Source organism: Thamnophis sirtalis, unplaced genomic scaffold (assembly GCF_051295495.1).
Source record: "Thamnophis sirtalis isolate CommonGarterSnake01/CBP01778 unplaced genomic scaffold, rThaSir2_p1.2 scaffold_6, whole genome shotgun sequence".
Classification (NCBI taxonomy): domain Eukaryota; kingdom Metazoa; phylum Chordata; class Lepidosauria; order Squamata; family Natricidae; genus Thamnophis; species Thamnophis sirtalis.
In genome coordinates, this window is record NW_028261386.1 from 132,549,685 (window position 1) to 132,567,685 (window position 18,001).

General features: G+C 39.2%; 1 protein-coding gene across 1 annotated transcript in view; it reads left to right on the forward strand.

Annotated features, from left to right (window-relative positions):
* Positions 1-18,001, forward strand: part of CSMD1 (CUB and Sushi multiple domains 1) — a 1,072,234-nt gene that overhangs the window by 719,362 nt on the left and 334,871 nt on the right. The window contains exon 6 of the mRNA XM_087718982.1: positions 16,407-16,519. Coding sequence (XP_087575108.1) covers positions 16,407-16,519 — 113 coding nt within the window. The remainder of the gene's footprint in view (positions 1-16,406; positions 16,520-18,001) is intronic.

Here is an 18,001-nt window from a genome sequence, read left to right on the forward strand (position 1 = left end):
AATTACGCTAGGAAAGTATTCCCCTAACAAGTGGCAGCAACAAAAGATCCTCTCTAGTGAGGTTGCCATAGTATTTAGTGCTGAACTCTCTCTCTGTATATAGTTAACTGTTGCTGTTACTCAATAAATAGCTGTTTGCTTAGCTCAGCTGCCTCACGCCTCATCTGTTCCCTCGAACATCAACAAGGTTGCCATAGTACTTAGACTAAAACAAAACAAGAAGTTTGGGGAAAAGAAAGTTAGAATGGGGAACATTTCTCAGGAGGAAGGGGCTATGCTTCCTGTGAACAATTGTTCAAGCAAATATAGGAGATTTGCTGCAATGAACTATTTCAAGAACTTGGAAAGGATTTGTTTTTATAAAACCAAGTTTCTGCTCTACTTTAAAAGAATGAAGAGTAACACAGAGAGGAATTAAAATCTCAGTAATGGGGACCATCGCAGGGATCTTGTGCTTTTACTTTCACCGTTAACTTTCTCTTGGAGTTTTGGGCTTTTCATTTGTTTCAATAAGTGGTTTTACTTTTGAAAGTGCTAAAAATCCATTTGCACACAAATAACGTGGAAAGAAAGGAGAGCAGCATCCTGAATGTATTTTCATTTAAAAGTCATGGTTCACATTTTCCAGGACACACCAATTTTCTCCCCTAACATAAGAAATGTTGATCTATCATAAATCTGTCTGTTATGACACCCGAGCAGATCTTCTATTAGCGATGTTTATAGTAGAGTTTATAGTAGAAAAACAACTCTTTGAGATTAATGCATCTGGTGATTACATTCAGATATCAAAGCTGTTGGGCTCAGTTATCATTAAGAATTATTTCAAGTGACTTTAATTTGAGAACCAAATAAAAAAATTATCCTGCATCCCCTAATTAAAGTCAACCTAGTAGATCAATTATCAAATAGACTTGCAGATATTCATGGCATGCCCTAAAATATCTGAGAATTTCCCCAGTATAGAAATATTCCAATAAAGTTTTATGCTTTATGCCTAGTAATTGTATATGCTGTCGATCAGAATTATTTATGCACTATACCCTTCCTCCTTCCCCCCCCAGTAACTACATTGTCCAGGTTTTGCAATGTAAGCAACAATCATTAAAGTGAATTGGTTTGTTTATATAAAAAATATAGCCAAATATAAATCTCGTAAGATGATGTCTTTATTCAAAATAGGGTGGGCAATGGACCTGTAGGTCTCATACAGTAGAAATAGCAGCATTCTGAATAGCCGAGGTGGTGGAGTGGTTAGGATGCAGCACTGCAGGCCACTTCAGCTGACTGTTATCTGCAGTTCAGCGGTTCTAATCTCACCGGCTCAAGGTTGACTCAGCCTTCCATCCTTCCAAGGTGGGTGAAAATGAGGACCCAGACTGTGGGGGTGATAAGCTGACTCTGTAAACCGCTTAGAGAGGGCTGAAAGCCCTATGAAGCGGTATATAAGTCTAACTGCTATTGCTATTGCTATTGCTAGTCTTGGCTGGTGTCTAAACAAGCAAACAAACTAATAAAGGAGAATATTTGTAATTCAGAGTTGGCCTGAGGGGTCCTTGTGCTCTCTGAGCTTCCTTGTTTTCTTACAGACATTTCATTACTAGTTCTAGTTCTAGCACTGATGATGTTACCTAGTTTGGGTAATGAAATGTTGCCAAGTTTGAGAGAAACTACTATGGAGAAAGGAGAAATAACTCAAAGCTTGTCTTGTCAGAGATTTCCAAAATTGGTCTAAGGAATAATAATAATAATTGATATTCTTTATTGTCAATGCACAACATATGTACAATGAGGTTGGTTGAGCTCCCTCAGTGCACCCCCCCAACACAATACAACTTCCAGTGAATACCCCCCCCAAAAATCCCTAACCTAATAAATCATATTAACAAGCACCCAGTCCTATTGCACCAGTGTGAACATGTTACATGTTGCGCCGGCCCTGTAAGTCCATCATACTACTTAGTTATGATGTTATTTCACATTCAGGAGTCTGACAGCCCATGGATAAAAACTGTTCTTCAGCCTGTTTGTACAGCTGGCTATGCTTCTATATCTCCTTCCCGATGGTAGGAGGGTAAAGAAGTGTTGTCCAGGGTGGGAGTCATTCCTGAGGATTTTCCTCACTCTTCTAAGGCATTGAGCCCAAGCAATTTCATCTAGTGGTGTCAGGGGGCAGCCCACAATCTTTTGTGCTGTGCTCACCACCCTCTGTAATGTTTTTCTAACTGTGGCTGTCAAACAGGCACACCATACCATGATGCAATAAGTGGGGATGCTTTCTACTGTGGAAAAGGAGGTCACCAGTTGTTGTTCCACCCTGTTTTTATGTAAGAGAATGGAGTCTCTGTTGCGCCTTCCTGGCCACCTGGATCATGTTGTTTTTTCCAGGTGAGGCCTTCGCTGAGATGGACTCCCAGGAATTTAAAGGAGGAGACTTTCTCTACACAGCCTCCTTCGAAGTAAAGTGGGGCAGGTTCCTCTCTCTTCCTCCGGAGGTCCAACACCATCTCCTTGGTCTTGCTGAAATTCAGGTGCAGGGTGTTTTTTTAAGCACTGTGTGGATAGTTGTTGAACCTTCCCCCTGTACGCTGTTTTGTCTCCACCGGTAATAAGACCCAGTACAGTACAATGATCACAGTAGATGGGTTAGATGATACACAATCATGTGTGTACAATGTATACAGGTAGGGACTGAGCACACAGCCTTGTGGGGAGCCGGTGGTAAGCTGCAGGGAGGTAGATATGAGAGACCCAACCCTCACTGTTTGTGGCCGATCCCTCAGAAAATCTTTGATCCAGTCCCAGATGGAAGAGGGAAAAATCCAAGTCAGTCAGCTTTTCAATAAAGATGTTGGGCAGAATTGTATTGAATATGTGCAATTACGTAAAATCTCTGGAAATTAAGTCAAAGGCCACAAGTCCCATCAATCTCGAGGAAAGAGAAGCTACAGAATCATCCGAACATTTTGCAGTGCTTAGTTTCTGTGACTATTATGATAAACATGGGTATAATCAACAGTCTCTGTAGCCTAAATGGAGAAACAAAGAGAAAAGTAATAACGTGCATGAAATTAGCACCTTTTCACTTTATGATTCATGAGCCCACAAATTTGGTACATAATGTGTGTTACATTAAATATGTAAAGAAGAAAGTATTTAATTACACAGTTACTCAAATAAAGATAAAACAAATTAAATACAAAACCTCTCTTATGAGAACAAATAATTCTAACTTTTTGAAGTAACATTATTGTAAAATTGGATTTCAACGGTTTTTCTTCTTTCCTGTTTAAATGGTAAGAGGAGCAGAGAGTGTAAAATTATTTAGATAATGAATTGGACAAACTAATTACATCAGTCTTTAACAACTGTCAGTTGAAATCTTAAATTAGGGTTTAATAAAATAAATGAGTGTATATATATATATTTTTTTTAAAAAAAATACACAACTGGTATGCAAAATCTATATCTCTGTTTTATTCTTCATTTAAATTCTGCAGTATTCCTCATGCTTTTTGCACAGTCTGCAAATCTTCAGATATCCAATAACCAGAACAATTATTGAGGAGATTGTTCTGTGGCAAAATACTGGGGCAAGTTGATTGAATTAGTTTGTTCTAGATTGATCTGCCCATAAGAATGTCACTGGAAGAGATTAAATCTGTTTTATGTGAGAAGCCCTTGCACATAGATCACCATTCTATGTTCCTTTTATTGTCATCTGAAAGAGTTGGCTGGTAATGGGTGAGGCGATTCGCCATTCCTTTGAGTCCCCGAGAAACAAGCCAGTGTGACTTCAGTGAAAGTGACCAATTAGCAGCACTTCGGGATTTGTGTACTTGAAAAGAGCTTATTCTGAAGAGCTTTCTTCACTTTTCATAGCCCACCACCACGACCAAAAACACTTTTAAGATCAGTAACCGTTCTTTCCCTCACAGTAAATGCATTTCAGGATTTAATCCTTTGAAAACAGATATGGATTAGCAATAGCAATAGCACTTAGACTTCTATACTGTTTCATAGATCTTTACAGCCCTCTCTAATAGCAATAGCAATAGCAGTAGACTTATATACCGCTTCATAGGCCTTTCAGGCCTCTCTAAGCGGTTTACAGAGAGTCAGCATATTGCCCCCAACAATCTGGGTCCTCATTTTACCCACCTCGGAAGGATGGAAGGCTGAGTCAACCCTGAGCCAGTGAGATTTGAACCGCTGACCTGCTGATCTAGCAGTAGCCTGCAGTGCTGCATTTAACCACTGCGCCACCTTGGCTCTCTAAGCAGTTTACAGAGTCAGCCTATTGCCCCCAACAATCAAGGTCCTTGTTTTACCAACCTCTGAAGGATTGAAGGCTGAGTCAACCTTGAGCCTGGTGAGATTCGAACTGCCAAACTGCTGGCAGCCGAGCAGAAGTCGCCTGCAGTACTGCATTCTAACCACGGTATCACCGCGGCTCTTAATTCAATTAATAGTACTGTGTTCCCCTGAAAATATGACATGAACCTGATAATAAGGCTATGCTACATTTTTTCTGGTGGGCAAAAATATAAGCCCTCCTCCACAAATAAGTCCCCTGGACCAGTGTTTCCCAAACTTGGCAACTTGAAGATGTCCGGACTTCAACTCCCAGAATTCCCCAGCCAGCGAATGCTGGCTGGGGAATTCTGGGAGTTGAAGTCCGGACATCTTCAAGTTGCCAAGTTTGGGAAACACTGCCCTGGACAACCCCTCACCTGGCCACTCTGGGCGTACGCTCTATGGTTGTGGGCCGGCTGCTGGCAGAGCGTACTCCCTGAGCATACAACCATAGAGCGTATGCCCAGAGCGGCCACTGCTGGAAGACTCAGTTTGGAAAAAGCCATGCTGGGATGGTGGCGGTGGCGGTGTTGGGAGGGTGGGTGCTCTGGCTCTGTGAGGCTGGGAGGTGCACGAGCGGGAACAGAACAGTCGCTCATGTAACCCCCCCTCTCCCGTTGTGCACAGCACCATTCACTGGCATTTCAAAGGAGCCAAGCTGAAGGAGCCGGGTGGTGGAGAACAGGATCTCATGTGGCTTGGCGATACCCCTAGTTCAGTGAATGGCGCCGGCCGGAAAAGGGGGTTGCTGGGTGGCTGCTCATGAGCGTGGTCACTTCATGGCTGCTGTGTTGCGCTGCTGCGACAGCACAACACAGCTGTTCACCCCTGAGCCCGCTCGCAAGAGAACAGCCGCCCGGCAGACCCAAAACAGTAAGCTCTCCCCTGATAATAAGGCTCAAACCATATTTTGTGGGTAAAAAGAAAATAAGACCTTGTCTTATTTTCGGGGAAACATGTTAGGACTGTCAAACTCCTGACCTGTAGGCTAGATGGGTCATGGGCTGGCAAACGCTCATGCCCGGTTTAGCGAAGGAGAAAAAAGTCCGGATACGTCACGTGACAACTTGAGTTTAACACCCCGGTAGTAATGCAATATTTAACGAACCATTAGTCATATCAGAGCATTTTATCACCATCTGCACGCATAACAGTAATTGCAGTAATCCTAAATCATTTTGAAAAAATTCTATAAAATTCTCCTTTTTTAAGCTAAGATTTCTTATTGCCAGTTCAGGTTTTTAAATCCAACCCTAGGGAAGATCTAGTTCTTAAACATTAATACCAAGTTATATTTAATGATTTGGTAATAGAGAATGTTGGTTCCACCACAAAACCGCGGACGACAAAATCGTGGTCAACAAAAGCGCGTATGTGACGTCATCACAGTGCGACGAAAAAGATCAAAAAATGTAAAAATAAAGCGAAAACCTTACCCTAAGCCCCCCAAACCTAACCCTAAACCTAACCCTAAACCTAACCCTTAACCTAACCCTAAATATAACCCTAAAGCTAACCCTTAACCTAACGAAAAACCTAACGCTAACCCTTAACCTAACGCTAAACGTAACGCTAACGCTCTAAACCTAACCCTAACCCTAACCCTTAACCTAACCCTTACCTTTATGTGAATCGGTTTGCTGTAATGTAATTTTTATTTCAATTTTTCGATCTTTTTCGTCGCGTTGTGATGACGTCACATACGCGATTTCGTCGACCGCGCTTTTGTGGAACGCGGTTTTGACGGGTCACGGAGAATGTTTACTCGCTCTTCTTATCAATTCACAATCCCCACTGCCTATCTTTCTTTCATCAAAACCACCCATTGGAAGGAATAAAAGAACAGAATCGGGCACAACAGACATTCAAAGGATGACAAAGACAGGGAAGGGTGCTTTTGTTAATTCCTATTGTTCTTCTTCTTTATATTGCTGGAAATAGATATATTAGGTCATATTCCCACGTCTTTTTTCTTTTACAGTGACTGGGCTATTATACCAATATCAGGGTATTTCCATACAACCCGCAGATATCAGGATGAAAAGAATCAGTAGGGGCTGCAGGATGATTGCTACTGTATTTGCAAAAAAAAAAAATGTATCTTGCAAACTTTTAAAGTTTTCCGTGCAAGTAATTACAAATACCTTTGGGTTTCTCCGTGTCTAATAAAGCTAGCATGAAAAGAAGAACTCTCAGCTTCCTAACAATATAACTTCAAAATAACAGATGCCCGGGCAGGTGTTAAATTTTTATGTCAGGCATAAAAAGATTTTGCGAAATACACACATGTAGTTTAATTAGCTATTTTCATCTTTGTAATCAGTATTCTTCTTTTCTAGTCTTCTCTCCACAAAGCCTCCTATTCTGGGGGGCAACTCTACAAAGAGACTTACAGCTGTGCTGTTATCATTGATATCATTATTGTAAATATAATAAAGGCATTTTTCTTAAAAAAAAAGAGAGAGGAAAAAGCAACCTCATTCTGAAAAGCACAGCTGCGAGGTCCGTATCTCAACTTTCCCTGCCATGCTGAAAAATAATACAAACTGCCTATTAAGAGGGAGTCTTTGTAAGAGGATCACTTTAAAAGAAGATAACGATAATTCATTTGAAAGGATTAATATTTGAATGTTTGGTGCCACCTCTATTTCAGTAGTGCTTTGTTTTCTTAAGAAAATAAATATATATATTTAGTGTAAAGTTAATTTTTAAGAGGTTTCTTCCCCCCCCTTGCAAATGGCAGTAACTGAAAACATAGGTAAGGTTACTATAAGTTTCATAGGGTGTAATTAGAAATTACAAGGGACACGGTAGCTCAGTGGCTAAGATGCTGAGCTTGTCAATCAGAAAAATAGGCAGTTAGGCATTTCGAATCCCTAGTGCTGCGTAACGGAGTGAGCTCTCGTTACTTATCCCACTTCTGCCAACCTAGCAGTTCGAAAGCACGTAAAAGTGGAAGTAGAAAAAAATAGGAACCACCTTTGGTGGGAAGGTAACAACGTTTAGTGTGCCTTCGGAATTTAGTCATGCCGATAACATGACCACTGAGACATGTTCAGACAACGCTGGTTCTTTGGCTTTGAAATAGACATGAGCACCGCCCCCTAGAGTTGGAAATGACTAGTACATGTGTGTGAGGGAAACCTTTACCTTTACGTTAATTAGAAATTAGCCATCCAGGGGAAAATGGCAAAAGCATAAAAATGAACAGTAAAAATAGGAATTTATTTAAATATATCTGCTGACTGTCTCAATAAGGCCAGAACAGTTGCAGATTTTGGAGAGGAAAGCACCATTTTCCTACTGTGTGACTTGAAATGAGCCGAGGTGGCGCAGTGGTTAGGGTGCAGCACTGCAGGCCACTTCAGCTGACTGTTATCTGCAGTTCAGCGGTTCTAATCTCACCGGCTCAAGGTTGACTCAGCCTTCCATCCTTCCGAGGTGGGTGAAATGAGGACCCAGACTGTGGGGGCGATATGCTGACTCTGTAAACCGCTTAGAGAGGGCTGAAAGCCCTATGAAGCGGTATATAAGTCTTAACTGCTATTGCTATTGCTAAATGGGAATGCATTCAGGTTTCAGGGATGACATTCACTCAGGACATCCAATGGAAGGAGGCTCTGAAGAAATTGGGAACTTCCTTCTGCTGTACCTTGGCAACTTCATGTGCAAAGGCTTCTCTAACCACATAGGGACGGAAGATCATTGGTATCTGTACCAGTGGTGGGTTTCAATATTTTTTTAGAACCTATTCTGTGGGTGTGGCCTATTTTGTGGGCATGGCTTGGCTGTCATGTGACCGGACAGGTATGGCCAACTTGACATCACTAATGCACACTTAGTCACATGACACACACCCCCAAGCCATGCCCATGTGGCAAACATTTTTGGGACTCCAATGAAGGGGGGGGGAGAAAGGGGGAAAACTCCCAAAAATAGATAACTGGAGGATTAAGAGCTGAAATTAGGAAGATAGGAGAAGTCAGAGTGTGTGATATCTTTCGGAGTGTGTATGTCTGTCTGTCTGTGTGTGTGTGTGTGTGTGTGTGTGTGTGTACATATAAAAATGTTTGGGAAGATATGATTTAACAGAATTGTGACATATGTTGCTAGTGTAACATATAACGTCATGTCAAATTTTGTGACAAATTGGCAAATTAGTTATAACTTTGATAATAGTTTCTTTTTATGCTGCACCTTTCTCCCACACTATTACTGCAAGTTTCATATATAAAATTGTGTGAACTTTATGGATTAGACCAGTATTTTAACACCCTACTTTTCATTTCAAATCTGGCTGAAAAATATTGGGGGAAAAAATCCAGTTAAGTAACATTTACTTATAGCCCTCAAAATATCCAAATTATTTTGTTAGCCTGCATGTTCTCCAAAACACTCTATGATACCAAAGCCACGGGTCAGATCAAGAAGCAACAACAATAACAAAAGGAGCTAAAAAAAATCCCCTAAAGTAACCAAACCACAAAAGGATTCATTCACAGAGAAGTTAGAACTATTTATAACAAGATTTTTTTAAAAAAAATGCATATACCATCTCTTTTTTTTAGATAGTCTGCTAAGATGAAAATAGAATGAAAAGGGAATTAAAGAAACAAGCAAACCAAAAAGGATGACTTTGTTAACATAAATATATTCTTATAAATGATTGAAAGGATAAGGATGTAAGTTCATTGCTATTGTATTAGTGTAGTGAAGAATGATGATGATGATGATAACTTTATGCATTGTGAGTGATAAATGTTAAATTGTTAAATAAACTGTAAGATCTCAGAAAGCCAGGATTTGATAAGCTATAGGATAGGAATACAAATGGGTGATATTTTCTTACCTTTTTTTAATGTTTTTGTTTGTTTGTTTGATTCAGCAAGAGGTGGGAACTGATTTGCATTGATGTTTAGCTGCACTGACCTATTTCTAGCTCTTGTTGCTATTCAACATTTACCCAATTTGCACTGTGTACATCCCAAAGCATGTGACATTTTGCCTCTTTCTGCAAGATAGAAAAAAAAACAACATCTATTGCCATTATATCTGTTCTGCTGTCCAATATTGTCTGATACCTTAAGTTCTTTCTTTCTGGATTTCATCCAAATAACAGATCTGAACGGAATAGCGGTGATGTTTTGTGTTTTGCTAAAATATTCTTACCCATCAAGATATTCAAGTTGAGCAGTCTTTTAAAAGCATCGGCCTGAAGGCACTTCTCCTTAGTTATACTTACTGTCTAACAGGAGAAATGAAGATTTAACTGTCTGTGTTCTTCAGTGTGTTTTAAATTTATGGGCACTTTCTACCTTTATAGGACATTACACAGATTCTTGTCCAAATAAACAAGCAAAAAAACCATGCAAACCCACATGTACTTTCATCTTAAGAGCCTGAAGCTTATATCCTTTCTTGGAACAAAAAAAACAAAAAAAATCAATTTGTTACATCCTGAAGCTTAATGTTCCACTTTCAGTAGGCAATAGATGAAATACATCAACAAAGGTTTAGATCTGTAATGTCCAACTGTACACAGATATTTAGTGTATTAATTAAAATTGGGAAATTCCAACTTCGAATTAGGGGTTGGGGTGAATTTCATGACCGTTATGTATTCTGGATATCAATCTCCTTTCAAGGACCACCTAGAACAGGGGTGTCAAATTTGTGTCATCACAGTGGCATCATGTGACATATCAGGACATTTTTCTCCTTCGCTAAACCAGGTGGGGGCGGGATCAGCACATGACACAACCAGCGCACAGGCCGCGAGTTTGACACGCCTGATCTAGAATAATAGAATCAATTCAGGGGAGGTTTTTTTTTAATTACACAGAACTATTATTGATATTAATTTATTATGTACTTAATCATATAATTAAATAGTTCTGTGTAATAAAAAAACCTTATTCTTTTAGATTAAATATATTATAGGGTTTAAAGTTGCCATACATGGCAGGCAGAACTCACTTAGAATTAAAACTAGACCACTCAACAATTCCATATGAAAGTTGCTAAAGTTGCCTACATCCAAACATAACCTTAGATCAGTGAGGCCAAACCTTTTGGACTTGGTATGGGAAACATTCAGAAAATGCCCAATTTGACTCTGCTGGAAAGTCACAACTAACGTGGTGACACACAGGTCATAGTTTTGATATCACCAGGTAAGATACAGAAAGTTCTAACTGCTTTTGAAGGGTTCATTGACAAATGCGGGCTCGACAAAAACGCATCCGACGAAACCGCGGCAAGAAAACCACAAGTTCTAAATTGTGCCGACGAATGAGCGCAGAAGCGCACCAACAACAGCGCGCCGACAGAAGCGCACTCTAAACCTAACCCTAAACCTAATCCTAAACCTAATCCTGAACCTAACCCTGAACCTAACCCTTACCTTAACTTAAATTGCGCTTCTGTCAGCGCACTGTTGTGGGCACATTGTTGTGGGTGCATTGATGATGTTGCGGTTTTTGCGCCGCAGTTTCATCGGTGTGCTTTTGTCGTGCGCGCATTTTGTCAGGTAAAGCTTTTGAAGAACCAAGCACTCATGGGAAAATTATTAGATTTCCTGCTTCCTCCACTGAGCTCTGAAAGATTTTGGTAGCTTCTTAGTTTTGACACACACACATAAATGAACAATTAAATTGTCACTAATTTTGGCTCTGCACAGGAAACATTTCTCATTATCGATCTTTGTGATTAAGCAAATAGTCTCCTAGATGTAGATGTCAGGAAATGATCTATGAACGTTTCTGCGCAAACCTTCCACCAGATCGTTGTGGTTCTTCTATTATCGCTGCTTCCCTAAAGAAAAATGTTTTCAAATCCACCCAGGAATATGCAAACTCTCATCTATCAGGGTTGTAGGAACCTCTTTGGTTTTATGTTTAATCGATCTCAGTGTTCAATGCTCACTCTCCATTTTCTCAAATTAAAAAAAATCTAACATTAATAGCAATAGCAATAGCAGTTAGACTTATATACCGCTTCATAGGGCTTTCAGCCCTCTCTAAGCGGTTTACGGAGTCAGCATATTGCCCCCAACAACAATCCGGGTCCTCACTTTACCCACCTCGGAAGGATGGAAGGCTGAGTCAACCTTGAGCCAGTGAGATTTGAACCGCTGAACTGCAGATAACAGTCAGCTGAAGTGGCCTGCAGTGTTGCATTTAACCACTGTGCCACCTCGGCTCTTCATTAAGATGCCTGTTAGGAAGAAACTTTCCAGAATAAAGTTCTTTCTTATATTCTTATTTTTATGGGGGAATTTACAAGTAAATTATTAAACAGCTTTTAAAAAAATAAGAGTTAATATATTTTATTTCCCTCTTTTCCATTTCTCTCCCCAAAATCAAAAGTGATACAATCCAGCAACACTTAGGGAAACATATTCACACAAAAGTAGAGTATAGCTGCTTTCACATGTAACACAAAATCATTGCCTGATTTTGGCTTGGTATATTGAAGGAACATGGTAGCTCAGTGGCTAAGACACTGAGCTTGTCGATCAGAAAGGTCAGCAGTTCGGTGGTTCGAATCCCTAGTGCTGCGCAATGGAGTGAGCTCCTGTTACTTGTCCCAGCTTCTGGCAAGCTAGCAGTTCGAAAACAGTAAAAATGCAAGTAGAAAAATAAGAACCACCTTTGGTGGGAAGGTAACAGTGTTTGAAGGGCCTTTGGCATTTAGTCATGCCTGCAACATGACCACGGAGACATCAATGGACAGCGCTGGCTCTTCGGCTTTGAAATGCAGATGAGCATCGCCCCCTAGAGTCGGGAATGGCTAGCACATATGTGCAAGGGTAACCTTTACCATTATTGTAGGAACTCAACTGTTGTGATTAGCAAATCATGATTGGAGCTTAGCATGAGCCCAAACCAACAAAATTTAATACCGTTGAATAACAGATTGTACAGGTAGTCCTCAATTTACAACCATTTGTTTAATGGCCACTCAAAGTTCAACAGCAAAGAAAGGACCATTTTTCACACTTACAACTGATCACATGGTCAAAATTCAGCTGCTTGGCTGATATTTGTGACAGTTGCAATTTTCCGAGATCATGGATCATCTTTTACAACTTTCTGAAAAGCAAAGTCAATGGGGAAGCCAGACTCACTTAACGACCATGTCACTAACTTAACAACTGCAATGATTCACTTAATAACTTTGGCAGGAAAGGTCATAAAATGGGGCAAAACTCATAGCAGCTGTGTTGCTTAGCAACCGAAATTTTGTAAGTCAAAGAAAAACCTGTAGATATCATGACCTGTCTGAATCCAGTTTATGGTCGAAGGAATGACTGTAATTCCAAGGTCCCTAAAATAAAAGACACGTTTTAGTGTTTTCATCCCAAAAAGATTTATCTGCTACTGTTTTCATTTTTGCAATCAGAATTTTGAGGTCTTATGGACATAATAATACGTAACAACACACATTTTAGTATTATGCATGAATGTATTGTTACATATTATTGTGTCCATGAGACCTCAAAATTCTGATTGCAACAATGAAAACAGTAGCAGATAATCCTCTTTTGGGATGAAAAGTAATTCAACTAAGGAAGTATTAGTTTCCTTAGCAGAGAAGAAAATATCCTTTAAAATGAATATTTATACATTTTAAATATCTTTGGATTCCTGAAGCCAAAAGGCCTAAACCTGCCCTCTACTATGCACTCAAAACAACAAATTGAAATATGACAATGCCGAGTTGGTTTATCTGCATGGGATGTTTGCAAAATACCCTTTTTGTATTTGGCTTTTCCACACAAACAGCCTATGGATATGATTTATGTTATTATTCCTGTCAGGATTTATGTATTTGTGAATTGAGTTCAGTGCACCTACAGATGCCAAAGGAGGTCATGACTTCATTATATTAACTACAATGCCTAGTATATATAAGCAAAAGTCCTCCAGGTAAAAAAAAAAAAGGAAGGAAGGAAGGAAGGAAGGAAGGAAGGAAGGAAGGAAGGAAGGAAGGAAGGAAGGAAGGATTGATTTACACAACAACTTCCCTGAAGGGTTCTTTACTCTCAACTAGCAACCATTTTGGGCAAGAAACATAGTATTGTATCAAGAGATCATATGTGGGAATGAAGAACTCACAGGTGTGCTGTTTATTGCATTACCACTATTGTGCACCATTGGTATTCTTTATATTTGTGAAGTTATTTGTCTTGTCATATAGCTGGTGGTGAAGGAGGTGGGGAATCTATATAAGGTTCTGGTCTGTTTAATACTAGCCAAAGAGTCCATCAAAATCCAAAATCCATCAAAGTCATTTCCTATTTCAAGGAAAATTAGAATACATCCTCCAAAATGACCAATCACCTTTCAATGATTTTGCTGCATTCTCCTCCTCTGACTGTTTTATTCTATCTGTGGTCTTTCTATTAACTATTTGATTATTGCTGGAAGAAAAATATTCATAAAGCAAACTCTAATTTTCCTTTTGTCTTACGAGCCTCAGGATGCAAATAAGAGGTCTTGAAGGAAAGAGTGTTAAATATAAAAGAAATATCTCCTCATTTACGAAAGCCCTATTTTGATGTAATGATAATGTATGCTAAAATAAGAATGTCTCCAGAAATTCTTTTATCTTCTAGGGTTTGAAGCTGAGATTTCAGTGTTTTAACCATTGGTTATTGAACAATCACAGGGATTTTGTTCACACATAACGCTAAACTGTAAATTATGGCTTAAAAGTCCTAATGGCTTTGTTTACACACACACACACAAAGCAAGCTACCACAATACAAAACAGTCTTTGACAACTCACTCTCTTGTCCCTTGTAAATAAAATTATATACAAAATTGTTGAATGTAAATATTTAGGAGCCAGTCAAGGATAACTGTCACATACAGTAGCACTAGGAATTAATATTATATGGGGATCACATTCTTTAATTAGGATTCCTTTATTGCAATAAAGGTTGCATTTAAAAAAATAATGCTTCACTTTTAAAAAAATATTATACATAAAAGTATATCTTGAAGGCTATATGATTCATTTCCTTTTAGATTTATGTAAAGCAAAATAAGCTGCTGCTAGTTTTCAGGCTTTAAAAGATATACACAAAGTCAAAATTTCCATAGCAAAATTATGTTTTATATTGTTCTATTTCGTTCTTGTTTTTATATTGTTCTATATATTCATACACATTATGATTTTAACCTTTGCTTCATGAAAAAAAAAGCCAGTAAATAAATGAACTCTGGACTTTAATAAGACAACTAATAGATGATAGCAAAGACTTAGCATTTTTGTGTCTCTAAATGGTTGTCTTGTCTGGTTTAATATATTATCACATTTGGTTATTTTCAATATTTTTTTTCTTGCTGAATATGTTTATAGGCAAGTGGTCAACTGTGATTCTTTTGATGGAGTTATTCAAGGGTGGGTTCCTGCCAGTTCTAACCTTTTCTATAGAAGAGTTTTCACAAATCTACCATGCCGTTTAGTACAGGTTCCAGCTCCCTCCCCCCGCCCGTCCGCACCACGCTTGCCCCGCCCACCGCCCACTGATTGGCTAGCTCACCAATCACCCCACCCGCCTCTAAGAGTCCTATCTAAACCTTAAAGTCTTAAAGCTGTCAAGTTTGAACACCCCTGGGCTTTTTTTCTAAAGGGTTAGGGGTGCAAGGGTCTTGTAACTTGACAGCTTTAAGACTTGCATGCTTCAATGCCAGAGTTTCTGAGCCAACGTGATTGGAGGAAGAATTCTGGGAGTTGAAGACCACAAGTCTTAAAGCTGTCAAGTTTGAAAACCCCGGGGGGGGGGGTTTCTAAAGGGTTAGGGGTGCAAGGGTCTTGTAACTTGACAGCTTTAAGACTTGCACACTTCAATGCCAGAGTTCCTGAGCCAACATGACTGGAGGAGGAATTCTGGGAGTTAAAGTCCACAAGTCTTAAAGCTGTCAACTTTGAACACCCCTGGGGTATTATCCTAAAGGGTTAGGGGTGCAAGGATCTTGTAACTTGACAGCTTTAAGACTTGTGTGCGTCAAATGCCAGAGTTTCTGAGCCAACATTTTGGTTGCTAAGCAAGAGCGTTGTTAAGTGAGTTTCACCACATTTTACAAGTTGGCCATGCCCACCCAGTCACATGACTGCCAAGCCACTCCCACTCGGTCACATTGCTGGCAAGCTACTCTCACCCGGTCACATGGCTGGCAAGCCACTCCCACAAAGCAGGCCACACCTACAGAAGAGGTTCTAAAAAAATTGAAACCCACCACTGAGTAATTCCTTAGAGACAGTTATTTGGATCCAATCTAAAAGTGCTGATATCTTAAGGCTAAAATAAAATGTTTTCATCAAAATATGGCTTTAATTTTTCTCAGGATTGCTAGACAGATTTACCTCTATAGCTTTTTTACTGAATGCAAAGTAGCTTTCACTTTAATAAATTAAGTCAATATAGCTAGAAATTGTGGGCCACATTTTGTATTGATATCTGTAAGATATACCTCTTCAAGATGTATTACCAGTTTTATTAATCTCATATTGGAGGTTTAACAACATGAACAGACAATTTTGGGGTATTCCAAATTTCTTACTCTTGATTTTTATGTTTGATTTGCTCAATAAGATATTGCCCAAATAAACATTTTGTTCATAAAGTTACATTTTGTATAGCAGATTGTCAATATATATATTTAGTTCATTTATTGACCTGATTTAATACAATGTGAAATTATTCCAACAATACATGCAAAGTTAGATTGTTTGTGGATTGAAGCCTCGTTTTCAAAACTAGAAAATTCAAAATTTGGCTGAGTGTGGGTACATTTTTTTTCATAATGCACCTATATAAATGAGATGCTTTCTTTATCACGTAAATATAGAATTAAAAATACAATAAACAGGGTCAGAATTGTCGAGAATAATGCATAGATGTCGAGAATATAGTACTGAATGCTATCTCTATTCATGCTGAATATGCCTTAGTCTCTAAACTGTGTTTTATCAAAATAATCAGACAAAATTGGTAGTTGCTTTACTGTTTTCAAGTGAACACATATTTTATTTTTTAGGTTGACTGGCATGAATCTGCCTTCACCTGTTATCAGCAGTAAAAACTGGTTACGGCTCCATTTCACTTCTGACAGTAATCACCGACGGAAAGGGTTTAACGCTCAGTTCCAAGGTAAGAATTACACAGGACTCTATCAGGAGGGGAAAAAAAATTCTGTTTTTCTAAACCTGATGGAATAAATATTCAGACTGAAATGCTCTCCTTCGAACTTACCCACCTGGGAAACAAACAGATCCTTGCAAACATGGATCGGCAACCATTCTCACTCCAGAAATGGGATCCGGTTGAGTTTTGGTTAAGACCCCTGGGATTTCTGCAGTATTTCTTTTAAAAATTAATCCCCATGACATACCCATTATGTCCTTGTTTTGTGTGAAGCTTGCAAACCTCTCGCCACATCGTAGAGGTACAAGTCAGAAATGGTTAGAACAAAAAGTCTCTTCGGATGAAACATTAGTTCTTATTTTTCCAAAACTCCTCATTATTCTTGACAGCAAGAATAATGTTTGTTTCTACTTCGTTCCCTCTACATGAGAGAGAATTGGGAATCTGAAATCAGTCAGTAGTATAGTCACTAGGTGCTTTTGATTTCCTTATCCCATTTGTCTCTGCTAACATACAAAATAAACTTCATGAAATGTAATGTTTTTTTTGGAAAGAACGTTTATGGAGACTCATATAAAAGGACAAACTCCATACCATTTATGTGAAAGACTTTCAAAGGCATGTAGAGGATGGCGCAATAGGGGATCAAGCAAGGTGTTAAACTGAAAAATACAGAATACCTGTTTTGCTTTATATAACAAGATAAATTGATTTAAGGAGCCGAGGTGGCGCAGTGGTTAGGGTGCAGTACTGCAGGCCACTTCAGCTGACTGTGATCTGCAGTTCAGCGGTTCAAATCTCACCGGCTCAAGGTCGACTCAACCTTCCATCCTTCCGAGGTGGGTGAAATGAGGACCCGGACTGTGGGGGCAAATTGCTGACTCAAGTTGCTAAAAAAATAATAATTGTAAAATGCTTAGAGAGGGCTGAAAGCCCTATGAAGCAGTATATAAGTCTAATAAATAAATAAATAAATTTCAGTGTGGTTCAGGAAAGGAATTAGACAATTTCCCCTGAATTACTTGCTATTTCAAACCACTGTTCTAAAGCGTGACCCGTCAAAAGCGCGGAGGACAAAATCGCGCTCGACGAAAGCGCGCATGTGACATCATCACAGCGCGACGAAAAAAATTAAAAATTGAAATAAAATTAAAATTAAAGCAAGCCGATTCACATAAAGGTAAGGGTTAGGTTAAGGGTTAGGGTTAGGGCTAGGTTAAGGGTTAGGGTCAGGTTTAGAGCATTAGCGTTAGGTTTAGCGTTAGGTTAAGGGTTAGTGTTAGGTTTTTCGTTACGTTAACGGTTAGGTTTAGGGTTAGATTTAGGGTTAGGTTAAGGGTTAGGGTTAGGGTTAGGTTTAGGGTTAGGTTTGGGGGGGTTAGGGGAAGGTTTTAGCTTTATTTTTACATTTTTCGATCACAGCGCGATGTTTTCGTCGCGCTGTGATGACGTCAAATGCGCGCTTTCGTCGAGCACGATTTTGTCCTC